This window comes from Photinus pyralis, unplaced genomic scaffold (assembly GCF_008802855.1).
Source record: "Photinus pyralis isolate 1611_PpyrPB1 unplaced genomic scaffold, Ppyr1.3 Ppyr1.4_LG3b, whole genome shotgun sequence".
Classification (NCBI taxonomy): domain Eukaryota; kingdom Metazoa; phylum Arthropoda; class Insecta; order Coleoptera; family Lampyridae; genus Photinus; species Photinus pyralis.
In genome coordinates, this window is record NW_022170510.1 from 27,802,113 (window position 1) to 27,817,514 (window position 15,402).

Genomic DNA, 15,402 nt, shown 5'->3' on the forward strand with positions numbered 1-15,402 from the left:
AATTGTTGCAAATCCGGCATTACCCCACGCGATTGGGGAATGCCGATCATAGTGTAGGGTAATACCGATCACTAGTTTTAGCGACATTTGTCGCAAGTATAACCCTCTGGCTTCTCTACATCGGTGCATTCTGCATATGCGCCCATTCTCCACAACTGGTGCAAGCATACCACAATTCACCATCTTTTCCAAATTCACTGCAAAACATACACGAGTTGTCTTGTATGTTACATTCCGTGTAAATGACAGTTTTGGATTTAGTCTTACTTTTGGTCTCTGTGGAGGTTTTTGACCTTGCTTCTAGACGTACTTTGACCGTTTTTCTCTTGTCGACCTCTTCCTTATTCTTACGTCTTCTTTCGCGTTCTTCTAACTCTACCTTATTAGGGGTGGCGGTAAATATAATGGAGTTCTTTTTTTGGACTGCTTTTGCCCTTAAACATGGTTTTTTTAATGGAACAGGACTAATTTTAGATATAGGCCAAACTATAGTCTTGTCAGTAGTAAAATCTTCATCATCCGACTTTTCCTCTAAGATGGCGCTGCTGTCAGAATCGGAAGAACTGCGTCGTTTTTTATATTTTAAAGCGGGAGGTTTTTGTGGTAATCCTGAAGTAGAAGGCCCATCATGAATTACATTCTCGGGTGTAGCTGATCTAAATTGATGCTCATCATCACCTATAGGAGGATCCTGGAGTTGATCTTGATCTTGGGACAAGGTGTATTCCTCCTCAGGAAATATATTTTCATTAAAAGGAAATATTCCAGTTGAGAGAAAACCTTTCACTGCCTTCTCAATTGTCGCCACACGGTTGTAGGCTTTTGTAAATAATGACGCTACATTTTCTTGTAAAATTTTCTCATATGAATTCACTTTCAAAAACGAGCCACACTCTTGATTGTATGCGGTCTTTAGTGGGCCGTAGAATGTGACATCCAACGGCTGGAGCCGATGGGAAGTATGTGGAGGAATGGACACAACAACGATCCCATTTTCCTTACAGAATTCAAAAGCCTTCAATGTTGTGTGCGTCGTATGGTTATCCATGATGATCAGCACCGGGCTGTCTACAGAAGGATGGGAATGTTTTGAGAAATGAACCAACCAGTCGTAAAATAAATCTTCCGTCATCCACCCAGACTTTGAGCACCTGTAAATCGACCCAGGGGGTCCATCTTTGCATAAATGTGGTGGCAGCCGTTGCCTTGGGTATATGAATAACGGGGGAACGTATCCTCCGGATGCACTCATGGTACACACCACCGTAATGTTTTTGCCCCTTTCTCCACTTGTAATGGCCCCCAACCTTCTCATTTTCTTTGCGGCTAGAACTTTTTGAGGCACGTGAACATTTGTGATGCCGGTCTCATCGACATTGAATATTTTCTCTGGCGGAAATTTATGTTTTTCGTAAACTATTTTTAGGTTCTCAAAAAATTTCTGAACATCAATTTTATTGAAAGCGTTTATTCTATTCAAAGATGTTGGTTCCGGTTTTCGCAAAGATATGCCACTGTGTCGACGTATGAAGCCATAATACCAATCATTTCCAGCCAGTTTCCTTTCTTTGTTGAAAGGATGTTTGATTTGGTTGATTTCGGCAAATTCGTAACATGCGCGTCTTAGCTCTAATTTAGTTAAACCATAAAACATACTTGCCAACATTTTAACGTGATCGGCGATTTGTAATTCAACCTCCATAGTAAAAACCGTACGACGTCCCATCCTAGCTGTAGAAGATCCTTGTTTTAATTTGTCCCATAAGGTGGAATAAGGCACGTTGAACTGCTTCGCTGCTTTGCGAACGCCTAATTTACGGTCATTTACCGCCTTTAATGCTCTTTTCATATCATTCTCATCCCATCTAGTTCTCTCAGTGACCCTAACGTACTTTCTGGGCATTCTGCAAATCAATTCCACAATATTTGTAGCGAAATAAAATCAACGGGGTAATGCCGGCCAATGTCGGTTAATGCCGGCCATTGCGGCCGGTATTTCCCCATCTGCATGCACGAATGAAATTCTAACCTGCATCAAACAATGTCATTTATTAAGTGCTATTAACACTGTGTAGTGTTCAGGCATGATCAGAAGCTTCATTCACAATAAAATACAACTCCAAAAATAAAATAGTTCAATGGCTTACCTTAGTTTTTGGATGCAAAAGATTATAACGTTAACCTGTTACTCACTCTTTACGCTATATTGGCGCCAATTCGCATTTGACATCTAAACTACTTGCACTGAAAGAAATAATATTACCAGAATTTCGGTAATTTTGTATTCTGCTATAGATGCAAAATTTTCTTTATTTTTACAAAAACAAATTGTGTTGGTTGTATACCAAGAAGTATTGAACGCACCCCCATTACGGTAAAATACATTTAGTTGTGATTACCGAATGGTATGAATTTATTATCACACGATTAGTTATTATTACAAAGGTATTAAGTTATAATTTGATACTGCATTCATAACATTTAGGTTTGCTACTCCCACATAATCAAAGTGTGATGGAAGCAAAAGTATTGCTGCACGGAAAAAATAAAGCATTCGTTTACTATTACAAACAAAGTGAGTACTGTACAATTTTTACTGTATTTTTCCTACATGTGATTTGTTATAAGCATTAGCGTCAGTGTAATAATATCCAACTTTTTGTTAAGGATGTTGAATTTCCATTGTTCGCCCTTCGCAGTTCGTGCAGTAGGTACTGTAGTTTCTGGCGTTCTTATGCTTACCAGCCATTAGTTACTGCGATTTGCGAACGTTTCTGAAGTGTGGCCATAAGTAACAGTTATTTTTAGTGTTTTTGAAAGTTAGTGCGGTATCGCAAATGGCAGATGAAGATGTGGTGGCGTATTTGCATACGTGGGGTTTGCCCCAGTATGTCGACGTATTCAAACGTAAGTACGAGTATTTCATTATCATAAAACGTTGACTAAGAAAGGTTGTTGGGTTTGGGATTTCCATGTTACCTGTTACCATTGAATAAAATGTACCTATGCAATGAATGCTGTTACCTAATGTTTATAAAACATCTTTATCACGTAGATTTTTTACGCGTCTTCCTCTGCAATCCCAGGGAGAAACTGAAAGGTAGAAAACGACAACATCTCGTCGAAATATAGGTGGTACTTAGGTAATTAATGTAAAGATGTTTTATTTACTACTGGCGACATAGGAATTACACCCCAAACATAACAAATTGATATTTTGCATCTAGAACAGAAAACATTGGATTTAATCATATTATATTTCAGAACAAAACGTAAAAAAGGACACTTTACCGTTCCTAACACCAGAAATGGTAAAAGAACTAATACCTTCAATAGGCGACAGAGCCCAATTTCAGGGGCATTTGGATCACTGGAAGATGATAATTAACGAAATTCCACAATCGTCTCCATTACCAGTAAGTACAATCCGAGGTGCAATCCGTAGTGTGTGTAAATTTCTTAGGGTAAATTTAAATCGATTATAAACAGAGATGCATTGCCGGTGGATTTAAATTGGCTCTAACAATTTACAAAGAAATTAAAATATGTACATAATAGCATTGAATAAATTATTCAATGATAATAGTGAACGTTGGGCTGTTGGAAATTTATTAGTGAAGTGGAAGGGGTTCGAATCTATGTAAATTACCTTATTCGTAGTTATCCATTTGGTTCCATTTGATTTCAAAATTTATTTATTTTGAATCTGATCGATCCTGAATCAGTCCGAAGCGAAGGCGTTTCTTAAAACCTACTATAAAGTCTTATAAAAGCGGAGAATTTCGTCCACGAATGTCTGATAGCATATACAAAATTGAAAAATTTCGTCCCAACGGAACGCGTCGTTTATATCACGAAATTTGTGTATTTGCCTAATTTCCCTCAGTATTTCCGTTGATCCTGTCGATACCGTTTTTTCAATGAAAATAAGATATTTTTAAAAATGAAGTCAAAAATGTTTAGAGATGCACATCCTGTTTGGCTGAGGAAAATTTTCTTGAATTCTGTGTATTTTTACTGACTGGAGACTGGACGATAAAACGCCTGCATTATTCGGCGTAATCTCCTCGTTTATTAAAGAAGACATCACTGGTGGCTAGGTTCGTTTGTTTGATGATTCACATCAACAATAATCATCAACCAAAAAACGGGAATAATTCACAGAAATTTTGATATCGCTAGCAGAGCTGGGCAGTAATTAACTACTAACGTAGTTAACTACGTAGTTAACTACTTTATTTATGAAAGTAGTTGTATTCTTACTACTTTTTTTCTTCTAGTAGTTATACTCGATTATTTTAAGTCTGCTTCAAGTATTCTAAGAAAGTAGTTAAAAAAGTAGTTAACTACTCAGTATTAACTACTTTAGGTATTTTACCTACATCTGTGTAGTTTAACTACTTTTGTGTAATTTAACTACTTTCAAGAATACTTATGCACTTCCTATATTATGTATATGCGTGCAATGCGCCATGTTAGGCAAGTGTATTCTTTCCAGTCTAGCAAGTGTAACTGACGTTTATACGAGTTCTTTTGTGATAACTGTGATAAGTATCATTTGTTCTACTGTCCTGTGATTTGTGTCATGTCTGACTCTGAGATTGAAGTTGATGGTAATGATACCTTCAGGTATAAGGTGAACAGAATACCTTCTATGGTTATCTCTTACCGAGCATTATTTCATTGAAAGTAAAATTTGATAAACTAAAAAGTGATTTGAATATAAGAAATCTTCAATTTGTAGTTGAAAAACTTGGAACACAGTTATTAAAACGATTCAGCGGTTTATTTTCAAGAAATGAAGATTCTCTTGAGGCTATAATTGCGTCAATAACAATACCGTCCGTTAAATTACGATGGTTGAATGTTTATCAAGAAATTGATTCCACCATAAATAAAGAAACCCTTTTAAAGCAGATTATAAATAAATTTTGTGATTTGTTTAATGAAAATATTGTAGATGAAAACGATCAGAACTTAATCGTAAGCGATGTACAACCTGAAAATAATTTTTTTGATTTCAAGGAAGAGCAAAATTAAAAAAATTATGATAAATACAAAAACACATCAGAAACAAAAAAAGATTTAATAAAAAACAAATTGGAACTAGAGCTATTACAGTATTTGGAGGATAAAAGAAATAATAAAGAAATGCTACATGATTATAAATTAATTAAACAAATATTTATAAGATATAACACCAACTTACCATCATCGGCTGCAGTTGAAAGGATGTTCAATTTTGCCACCTTGATTAATTCGTCAAGAAGACATGCTATATGTGACAATCTTTTTGAACAATTGGTGCTTTTAAAAGCAAATCAGCAAACCTAAGATATAGAAAAATTTGTAGGTTTAGAAATAGAGCCAAAATTACAATTTGTTAACCTTATCCTTATTACATACACATTAAATACACATGTAATATGTATTATTATCATTTATCTATTATTTATTTCCTATTACTATTGGATAGTAAAATTAGTTTTGTTTTTGTACCAAAAGGAACTGTATTTATGTTATGTTTGTTTTTTTTAGTTTTATATTTTTGTACCAGAATGGAAAGAATAAAAAATTGTATATCATTTTGTGTTCGTTCATTTGATGCTTTTTTAATTTAATATTTTTAAGCGCGGTTTTTAAATCACAATGGTGAACTGCAGGTTTATCTTGTAGTTAAAAAAGTAGTTGCACATTTAACTACTAACTACTTGGTAGTTAGTATTCTAACTACTTTTTTGATAAAGTAGTTAACTACCAAGTAGTTAAACTACTTCTTTGATAAAGTAGTTAGTAGTTATATTCCACTACTTTTTTCAAGTAGTTAGCCCAGCTCTGATCGCTAGGAAGTAGGAACCTACCGGCATATCATGTTGATAAATTTATAATCGATGTTTCTATTACTTTAAGGTTTTTTTTTTTTTATTTAAATTATAAACCAGATTAGCGTATTCGCTTTACATGGTTGAGTGATTAAACAAGGTATTATGTGATGCTACAGACTAAAGGCATATGCCGCACTAAAAGAACCGAGCTAGGATTTACGACTGCACTCATGATAATTATTAGAAAATTAGTCATGTTTCACTGATCGCTGTCATCTGTGGATGTGGTGTGTAAATAGATGTCTTGGGGAAGCTGACGTTTGAGTCTGGTGTGGATACCCTTGGCACCTGTGTTATAACTCCGGGCTCCTTCGCACTGGCGGATGGTCTGGAAGTATGTTCGTGATGTGGCTTTGATTATACCCGGTGCTGCCGAGATTGCGAGTACCTCATGGGCAACTGAGGATTATTTATTAGAAGATATTAGTGGCAATAATATACCTCTATCTGGGGAACCATTAAACCCTACCGAGCCAGAAGGGGCTAGGGATCTTGGAGCGCTACAAGAACAAAGAGGAGTAAGTATACATTTTTATGTAGGTATTTATTCTATATCGTTATCACTTTAAGTATGTTATACAGGGTGTTTTTAAAAAAAAGATCCTATAGATATTTTATCCACGTGTAGTAGGTACTCATGAAAAGATGCCAAAAAGTCTTAATAAACATAGGTCCGCTAGCTAATTATTTCAGACATAGAGTTGATTTTGTGCCTTAATTTAAATATTTCTGTTTCCCTACATTTGACTTAAGTACTTAGAGCATCTGCTTTAAACTTCTGCAGTACCTTTCCTACAACTTTTCTAAATGTTCTTGTTTTTTTACAAAATACGTTATACACCAAATGGAAACGTTAACAACTTTGAAATAAATTTGTATACCTAAAACTTTTTTTGATATCTTTTATATTTTCCCCGATAATCGACCGTTTCCATACTTATCAGCGACCGTGTATAGTGGTGATTTACATTTCCAATAACTTGTTCGTAAATATCAAAGTAAGTTTGTATTGTTGTAGTTGCTGAAGGACTTCAATAGCCTGTATGCAACCTACAGTGAAAAACTTTATAACACTCTACCCCTTTATAAAGCCAAAATATTGGAAGTTGTTCAAAAACGTGTCAAAAGTACTTCTACTCAAGACGTGAAGCAGAATCTGAATCAGTTTCTGGAATTAGCCAAAGGTACGTGAAACGCCTACATCCATCTATAGGTACAAAATGTGTATATTACAGATGGAGAGGAGCAGTCTTCATTGGCTGTATTTTTGTCCATACCGTACATAATAAGTCTAACAACTATGAGAACTAAAAAGAAAAATGCTTGGAGACCCTCAAGGATTGAAACTCTGGTTGGTTTCATCACTCACATAAGGTCGATGTCTGAACTGGGTGAAACAATTAGTCGGAGACGGGCTAAGATGGCAGAATTAAAACTACCACTTCAGCCATTTATTATCATCGTTGGACCCACACTTTCTAATATTACCGTTTATTACGTCGTTGTTAATGATGTCCATTACTGCATTAATGGGATCACGGCGTCTGTGGATGCATGTTTTAAACTAATCCATGCGCTTAATGCACAATACCCCATCGAATCTGCCGCTATTTGGAATTTCATTCAAAAAGGTTTTTATGGACTTGTAACACCGTATGATACTTCATACACGTCAGTTAATACTGTATTATCAGAAATCGGGTTTCCATTTGAAAAAAACGAAAAACCGTGAAGTTATCGCTGAGTTGACGCTGAGACGTATTACAGTTACAGGACAGCCTCGGTCCCTGTACCTACGCTATTGTGAGTATTCTCTATAAACAGTGAATTTATACATATGTAACAGTGTGTAACATAAAACAGGTGATTTGAATGAACAGAACTTGTAGTTTTCTACCATTATCTCTAAGATAATTTATTGACATAGTGCGTGTTACCTACCTACATACTTCTTAGGTTTACTTTATAGTATATAATTATTTTTAATCTCCATTTATATACACTATTTTGGTGAACTCAAAATGCCTAAATGCTTTTTGTGTTCATATATTTGTGAAAGCACTAAAACATTGTTCCAACATTTTAATTTTCGTCACATCACTCATATATTCGATAAATATCAGTGTGCTGAAGACGAATGCTTTCGGATTTTTAGTACAAAAAAGTCATTTAGGCGTCATTATCAATTATGCCATGCAGACGTCTTTTCCTCTGCACCTGAGTGTATCAATGACGACACCACTGTTCCTAATTTTGACCGACATACATCGTTGGAAATACCCTCGATTACCGAAGCATCCACCAGCAATACCGCAACTACAGTTAAACCGACATTTGGAGTTGTTTCTTTGGATAAGTCGATGAGCCTATTTCTATCATCACTTTACGCAAACAATCTTTTGCCCAGAAATGCAATTGGTAGCGTTGTCACGGGTGTCGATACTTTTTTAAAGTCTGCTCTGTCCCCTACTCTTTCCTTATGCGTCTCTGAAATGCAGACAGATGGATTAATATCTTCTAAAAATGTCAATGAAGTACAAGGAATGTTATCAAAGATTATTGAGTCGCCAATGAAAAACTTCTTAACGGAATATAAGAGGATAAAGTATTTTACAGACGTGACAGAAACTTATATTCCACCCCAGGAAGTAGTCATCGGACAACACGTCAGTGAATGTAGAAAGTATGGCCAATTAGTTCTGGAGCCCACTTCTTGTACAGAGCAAGTAATTCCTCTTCGTCGCGTTTTACAAAAATTTTTTTCTCTAAAAAATGTTTATAATGAGACGGTTGATTATATCAATTATTTACAACAAGAGGTAAAACGAGGTTTTATAGTTAATTTTGTCCAATGCTCATTCTGGCAAAAGCAAAAAGTTAATCATGGAAATCGTATTGTGTTCCCCTTATTTTTGTTTTTCGATGATTACGAGAGTGGTAACGTGCTTGGCAGTCACTCAGGTGTACATAAGTTAGGTGCGGTTTACGTGTCCATAGCATGTTTGCCCCCGAAGTGGGCTTCACATTTAAATCACATATTTCTTGCCTGTCTCTTCCATTCATCTGACAGAATCAGTTTTGGCAATAATGTAGTATTTGCACCTATAATAGAGGAATTGAATTTCTTGTTCCACACAGGATTCGACTTGAAAGTAAATGATTCCAAAGAAAGAGTATATTTTCAGCTAGGAGCTATAATTGGTGACAATCTGGGATTGCATTCCATATTGGGTTTCACTGAGTTTTTCAGCCAATCACCCTTGTCGCGTTTGTAATGTTAAGAAAGAGATTTTAAGATTTCAATGTTACGAGGACAAGACAAATTTCAGAACACTTGAAAACTATAATGACCAAACACGCCAGAAGTTACCTATATCTGAAACAGGTGTAAAGGAAAAGTGTGTGTGGTTGAATGTGCAAAATTTTAGTTTGTTCGAACAATATAACGTGAGGTTAGTTCGGCGCTGTAAAACTCAAACCCCGCCGCATAAACGGCCAGCTAGCTCAGATTCTTAATTAAAAGAAGGGCTCGAGATGAGAATCTTCCACAGCGGTTTGTTCGTTTGGGCATATAACATAAGTTTTTGATCTTTGGTAGTCACTAGAAATGATTAGTTGAGCGCCACCCAATTTTGCACAAATTCTGACCTCTCCTGTATAGAAATTGGGAAAACACAAGAGAGCCAAATAATAAATTCACTACGAGCAATTCTGATTTATTAATCCTGACAAAACGGTGCAGGATCGGCAAATAAAATGTATCTTCAATACGACAATAACAAATACTTTAAATGACAAAAAATAATCCCCAAATAAATTCATGAACACTTCCCTAATAATTACGTTACCAGACCCCTACAACAATGATCGAGCAAAAATGTAGTTAAGATTTCAATGGATTCAAAGATTGAATTAAGTTAACCCGAATAACAACTCATATAGGCAACACTGGGTACAAGTAAATTAAAAATCTTACCTTGAATAACACATACGCTGTCTTCTCCGAAAAAGAGCTCTCCTTCGAAGTTCCAGTTCTGTAACACAAAAACAAACCCCAAGCTACAACGCTCGGAACGATTATATGAGCCGGAAGGGCCAAAAATAGCTTACTCGTAGCCGGCTCGTTTACCCATACGTTAAATACAGGTGCGTTGCTCTTGAAGAGAGTCACGACCTCAAACACTTGATGCGAACAAAATACAAAGCTCCGATCATAAATCGTCGGAAGGTTACACTAGATTAACGGTATTGAAGCAAATAAAAAAGGTTGTGTAAAAGATCGTATCTTCCGAAAATTCCACCATCAGCTGGTCGCTCCCGGTATCGTTTAGGTGTTAGCGCTTATCTACTCGGTGGTACGCCGGATAGCTGCCGGCAATCAACAGGTGTTCGTACTCCGGAATATTCGCAAGATGCAAATTCATTTACATACAAGGATTCGTCTGTACAAGGATTGATCTACTACATGGATTGACCGGTACAAGAATTCGTCTACTACATGGACCCCCTAAAAGTAATGAAGATGTAACACTCCCTTAACGAGATTTTTAATAACATACCTGAAATCGTCAGGAGGGTAATGAAAAATACTTAAATCAATGAAATATGGAAATTATCCAAGAGGTTGTGAATCTGAAAGAATTTTAGATAACATAACGTAAAAGAAAGCCAACGCCATTTCACTTACATGTAGGTAGGGCGATGAACTTCCACCAGATATAGCCTCACAACGGAGAAAACGGCTTCTGAGTTACTCTACTCGACAACGCCAATAAACAGGTAAAATTGCCAGAGATTTTACGTGAATGATGGCAAATATTACCCACTGGTTTTAGAAGAATTCACAATGCCACGCTCTACAAGTACAACCTCGTTAGCTTTAAAACGGAAATGAAGTGAAAAAATTACGCGATTCTGCGCGAGGAAAGAAGCACGCGTACAAGTGACGCCATCTCACCTATATCCTGCCTAACGTAGCAAGCGGTAATTTTGAAATTTGAATATAAATAAACTAAACTGTTACAACAAGTGTCGGTAGATATGATGCACGACTTTTTGGAAGGATGCTCAAAATATATTATTTCCTTCATAGTTGTCAAGTATGTGTCAGAATTAAAACTTTTTACCTTAGATGTGTTAAATAAACGCATAGCTGGGTTTGATTTTGGTCCAGACCAGAGGTCAAAGCCTTGTTACTTAAGTTGGGATCATCTTGTTCAAGGAAATGTACGTTTATCTGCTTCTGAGATGATAAGCTTTATTCGCTTTTTTGGTCTTCTAATTGGAGATTTTATTCCTACTAATGACCCGATGTGGCGATTGTATATCACGTTACGAACGCTTTTGGATATGTTAATGTCGTCGTTCTTTGATTTACCTACTTGTGATGCACTTGAAACTGTGGTTGCTGAATTAAACGAGCTTTACCTCTTTTTTTCTAAAGATACCCTGAAACCGAAATTTCACTTTTTACTTCACTATGCTACTGTAATTAAAAGATTGGGTCCTCCTTCAAAAATGTGGTCAATGCGATTTGAAGCTAAGCATAGAATATCGAAGATTGCGGCAAGGGCATCTTTCAACAGGCGAAATATTTGCTTATCGCTTGCTGTTAAACATCAGCTACAAATGAATGATCTATTTTTAAAAGGTGCTCTACCTAATACGTGGGAATCAGGGCGCGAAAGAACAGTACAAAATAAAGGATTGATTTTAAAACAATTGGGTCTGAAAGACAAAGAAATATTGGTGCAAGTGCCTTGGGTAAAAGTAAACGGCCTGACTTATCGTAAGGGAACAATACTTGTGTATGATGTTATGGAACCTAATGAAATTACATTCTGTACAGTGGATATGATTTACGTATGTGGTGATCAACGAAGGGTTGTATACAAATGCTTCATATTTTCTACTCTTGGGTTTGACGAACATTTCTTTGCCTACGAAGTTGACCCTAAACCCTCAGCAGAAGGAACTTATCTATTCCACGACAGTTTATCTTGTTTCACGCCCAATCATTTAATTTTTGCACCAAATGGCAAAAATTATATTATTATGAGGGAATATCTTTAAATAATTCCGATTAACTTTACCTACGAAATATTTTTTAAGTTTGCAAATGAGTTGAGTAGTTAAGTTATTTCTTTATATTTCAAAAATGGATTTATTACCTAGTTTTATTCGTTATTAAGTTTCGAATGTGTTATTTTCATTTATTGATTTATATAAGGTAGAGTTTATAGACTTTAATAAATGCTTTTTATATACAATCACAGCAAAGCTTTTTTGTATAGTATATTTCACAGCTTTTTGATATGAGGTCATAACTCATATGTCATAAGGACAAAAAGGGTTGGTCGTAACTGAGTGAAAAGTAATAAGAGGCAACAACAAATCACAGCTTAACAAGATGTTTCAATCACCTATCCGTATGTGATCGGAATGTACTGTGCTTGGCAGCCATGTCTTAACGTCATTACAAATACCTTCGAACCATATACGTGACTGTAACATTTCGGTAAGCTGTGATCTCGGTGCCTTTTGACAAATAACAAGCCTCCTGTAAATAGGTCAAGTTGTGCCTCTTATTACTTTTCACTCGACGCAAATTTCAAAGAATTGTCACGGATATTTTGATAACATTTCAATTATTTTAATTCACACAATAACGTGCATTTAGGTAATACGCCAAAAATCTATTTCACTCTGATGGTGGCCCCTTGCTAATGTAGGAGGAGGTAAGAAAATAGGCGACCTTATATTAAAAGACGTGAATTGAATTTTACCTATTTTTCAAGTTATTTTGGACGTATAAGTACGTAGTGTAGTGATCCCATTTTAGTGTTTTTCAGCATCCCAAGTTATGACATCGAATGTAGATATAGATAACGAGAGATATACTTTACGAGCACTATCTTTGTACAGTTTTGCTATTTATTCAATGCACCCCTTTACATCAATAGTGCGCGGGAAAGGCAGCCTATTAATTTCAGGACAGGAAGAGTGTGAAAATTACCAGGTAGGTATGTTATACTTACAAATAAATGGACGTATATTACCCGTGAAGATATTTACTACGAATAAACTAATTCAGCTACAGTAGCAGTACTATACGTGGGAGATTATCGGTAAAAAATAGTTAATGTCTCTCAGTAATTCTGTATTAATAGCAGCAATAAGTTGCTATAATATCGTGGTGTGTTGCTACAGGTAGAAAGCTCTTGCTTGCTATACAAGGAAAAACTGTTATTTCGAACCAGATGGCGTGTGTAATTTCACATTCTGCGACATGACTTACCACCAAACTGTTTGGTACTGGTTATTCGACGGTACGCTTAAAATACCAATTATCATATGCTATATTAATGCACCGCTTTGTTTTCTTTACCAAACCATTTTGTTGCTAGACAATCATGTTCTCTTTATCAGCACAGAACGGTTAGCAAGGCCCCATTTCCATTTTCATAATGTATAAATGACTACTCTGTATTAGTTACAAAATGAAGTTTACTCACAAGCACAATACGAACTGTAATTGTAACAAGAATAACATAGCAGTAATCTTTATGTAACTATTACCGAAATTCTTGCTGTGGCTATTTCAACTATAATTTCTTGTTAAAAGTTGCAATAATTTTGTTGCGATTAATATATTTTTTTCTCAGTGTGTTGAATATGTTATAGTGACCTTCTTTACAACCAAATGGCAATACAAATTACAGAAATCTGCTACAGAAATCTAGATATGAGGGTGGCCGGGATTACCCACTGGCCGGTATTACCCTAATTGCCCCTACATACCCAGGCGATGTCCTTGACCATATTTTAGTTACAATTAGCAGTCCATGTACTATATGGTCTAAGAAATGAACTGATCTAAATCACGTGAATCGAACACGACTAATGTTGCTTCAGCCCAAGTGACGTATTAATTTTAACACGTGTTTTTATTGTGGTAAATCAATATCAAATTAAATTGAGGTTTATTATATACAAAACCTTTATAAATGTGTAATACATATTACGCGTATTGTGCACTGCAAAGTTATCACGTGTATTTTGATGCATTTATTTCTGCGTTTGTGAGGTTAGAAGAACTCATTTAGTGGTGTTTAATTTATTACAAACTTGAAAATTGATATAATTTCATCGTCGCACATATTTTGAATTGAAAAATGAGTTCGAAATCATTTGCAAAAGCAGAAGTGCATCAAAATGTTGTCATTTCATGTAGTACGCCACGAACTTCTAAGAGCAACAACATGGTAAGTACCATTACATTGTTGGTTATGTTTTTAACAAACTAATTTATAGAAAATAGATAAAGCTGTTATGGGAGAAAGTAGTGGTCCTTCAACATCTTCAACAAACAGTCCTGCTGGAGAAACTAGAAAGGTATGCTGATGTCGTAATTATATCTGCCTGCATTCACGAAACGCAAATGCTCCGTAGCGGTTACAGATGGTGGTCTGGTGCACACAAATTGTTACCGCAACGTCAACACACCGCTAAAAAGCTAAAAAATATGCTTCGTGTACACCCGGCCATTTGTAACTGCTTGCGTCCTCTGAATGCAGGCGTTGTCAAGAGCGATTCAAAAAATTCAGAGTTTTAGTTTGCTATATGGTGTGTATCTTGAACGAACCTCTATATACTTGTTAGACAGACCTGTCAAATTGATCACGGCAACAAAATCGGTTACAATGATTCCTCGATGTACTGTATGATCAGTCGCAGCGGCCACGCAGAAATTAATCGCACAAACAAAAGTGCACTTTTACAAATGTCTAATTAAGCGAATTGTTGCCAACTATGGCACTGAATTTTTTAAACGCTCCATATTTTTTATACAATTATATGTGTACATGTTACCTACATCATATCGTAGTACTTTGCGGCGGTTTTCTTAACTTGCTCGCAATTAATCGTTATTTTGGTAAAGGTTTCCTAACAAACTGAACGTATGTACGCCATTTTGCCGTGGATGTTTCCCTTTACAAAATAACAGTAATTCCCCCTCAAGGGAAGCACCTTGTCGTGGTGGGGGGGCTCAGTAGCCACTGTTGCCAGCAGTGGTGAAGCTAAGCTGTCCCAGGTCGTTTGTATTGTCTTGTTTGATAGTTCTAGTCCTTTGTCTTTTGTTTCATGTCCTATAAAATATAAATCACAAAAAAAGGCCATGGCCCGCTGGCAGTAGCGATAAAATGCAATTGGTAATGACCCCTTATATGATTATGGAAAATTTCTCGAGCCCTTCGGGGCGCCCACATCTTACTGCTCAGGGGTTCGGATTGTCCCCAGAGCCGGCAGGGAGCGAGGCGGAGCGGGCAGGCCTCACCCGGTCGATATTAAGCGGCTGCTCGGCGTCCGTGGCAGGGAACCAGGCCACGGAGCATGTAAATACCTCTGGAACGTATGACGACTTACGCTATGGACCTGGACTTGATAGAGAGAGTGGAAGTTTTCCCTCGCTCCCATTAGTAAACAGCGAAAAGGAGGATAATTATCCCCGGTTCCT

At 36.3% G+C, this 15,402-nt stretch overlaps 2 protein-coding genes across 2 annotated transcripts; one reads left to right on the forward strand and one right to left on the reverse strand.

Annotated features, from left to right (window-relative positions):
* Positions 1–10: 10 nt before the first annotated feature.
* LOC116166332 lies at positions 11–2,205 on the reverse strand. The gene is made up of 2 exons (XM_031481263.1): positions 2,148–2,205; positions 11–1,904 (listed from the first exon to the last, which is right to left on the reverse strand). Exon 2 carries the CDS (start codon positions 1,901–1,903, stop codon positions 116–118), a length of 1,788 nt encoding a protein of 595 aa, XP_031337123.1. The 5' UTR covers position 1,904; positions 2,148–2,205; the 3' UTR covers positions 11–115.
* An 8,720-nt stretch (positions 2,206–10,925) lies between these two features.
* Positions 10,926–11,957, forward strand: LOC116166467. The gene has a single exon (XM_031481418.1). The coding sequence runs from the start codon at positions 10,926–10,928 to the stop codon at positions 11,955–11,957; it is 1,032 nt and encodes a 343-aa protein (XP_031337278.1).
* Positions 11,958–15,402: the final 3,445 nt, after the last annotated feature.

Excerpts from the sequence above, each read along its gene's own strand:
- LOC116166332 (XM_031481263.1), bottom strand. The coding sequence starts at position 1,903 with ATGCCCAGAAAGTACGTTAGGGTCACTGAGAGAACTAGATGGGATGAG.
- LOC116166467 (XM_031481418.1), top strand. The coding sequence starts at position 10,926 with ATGATGCACGACTTTTTGGAAGGATGCTCAAAATATATTATTTCCTTC.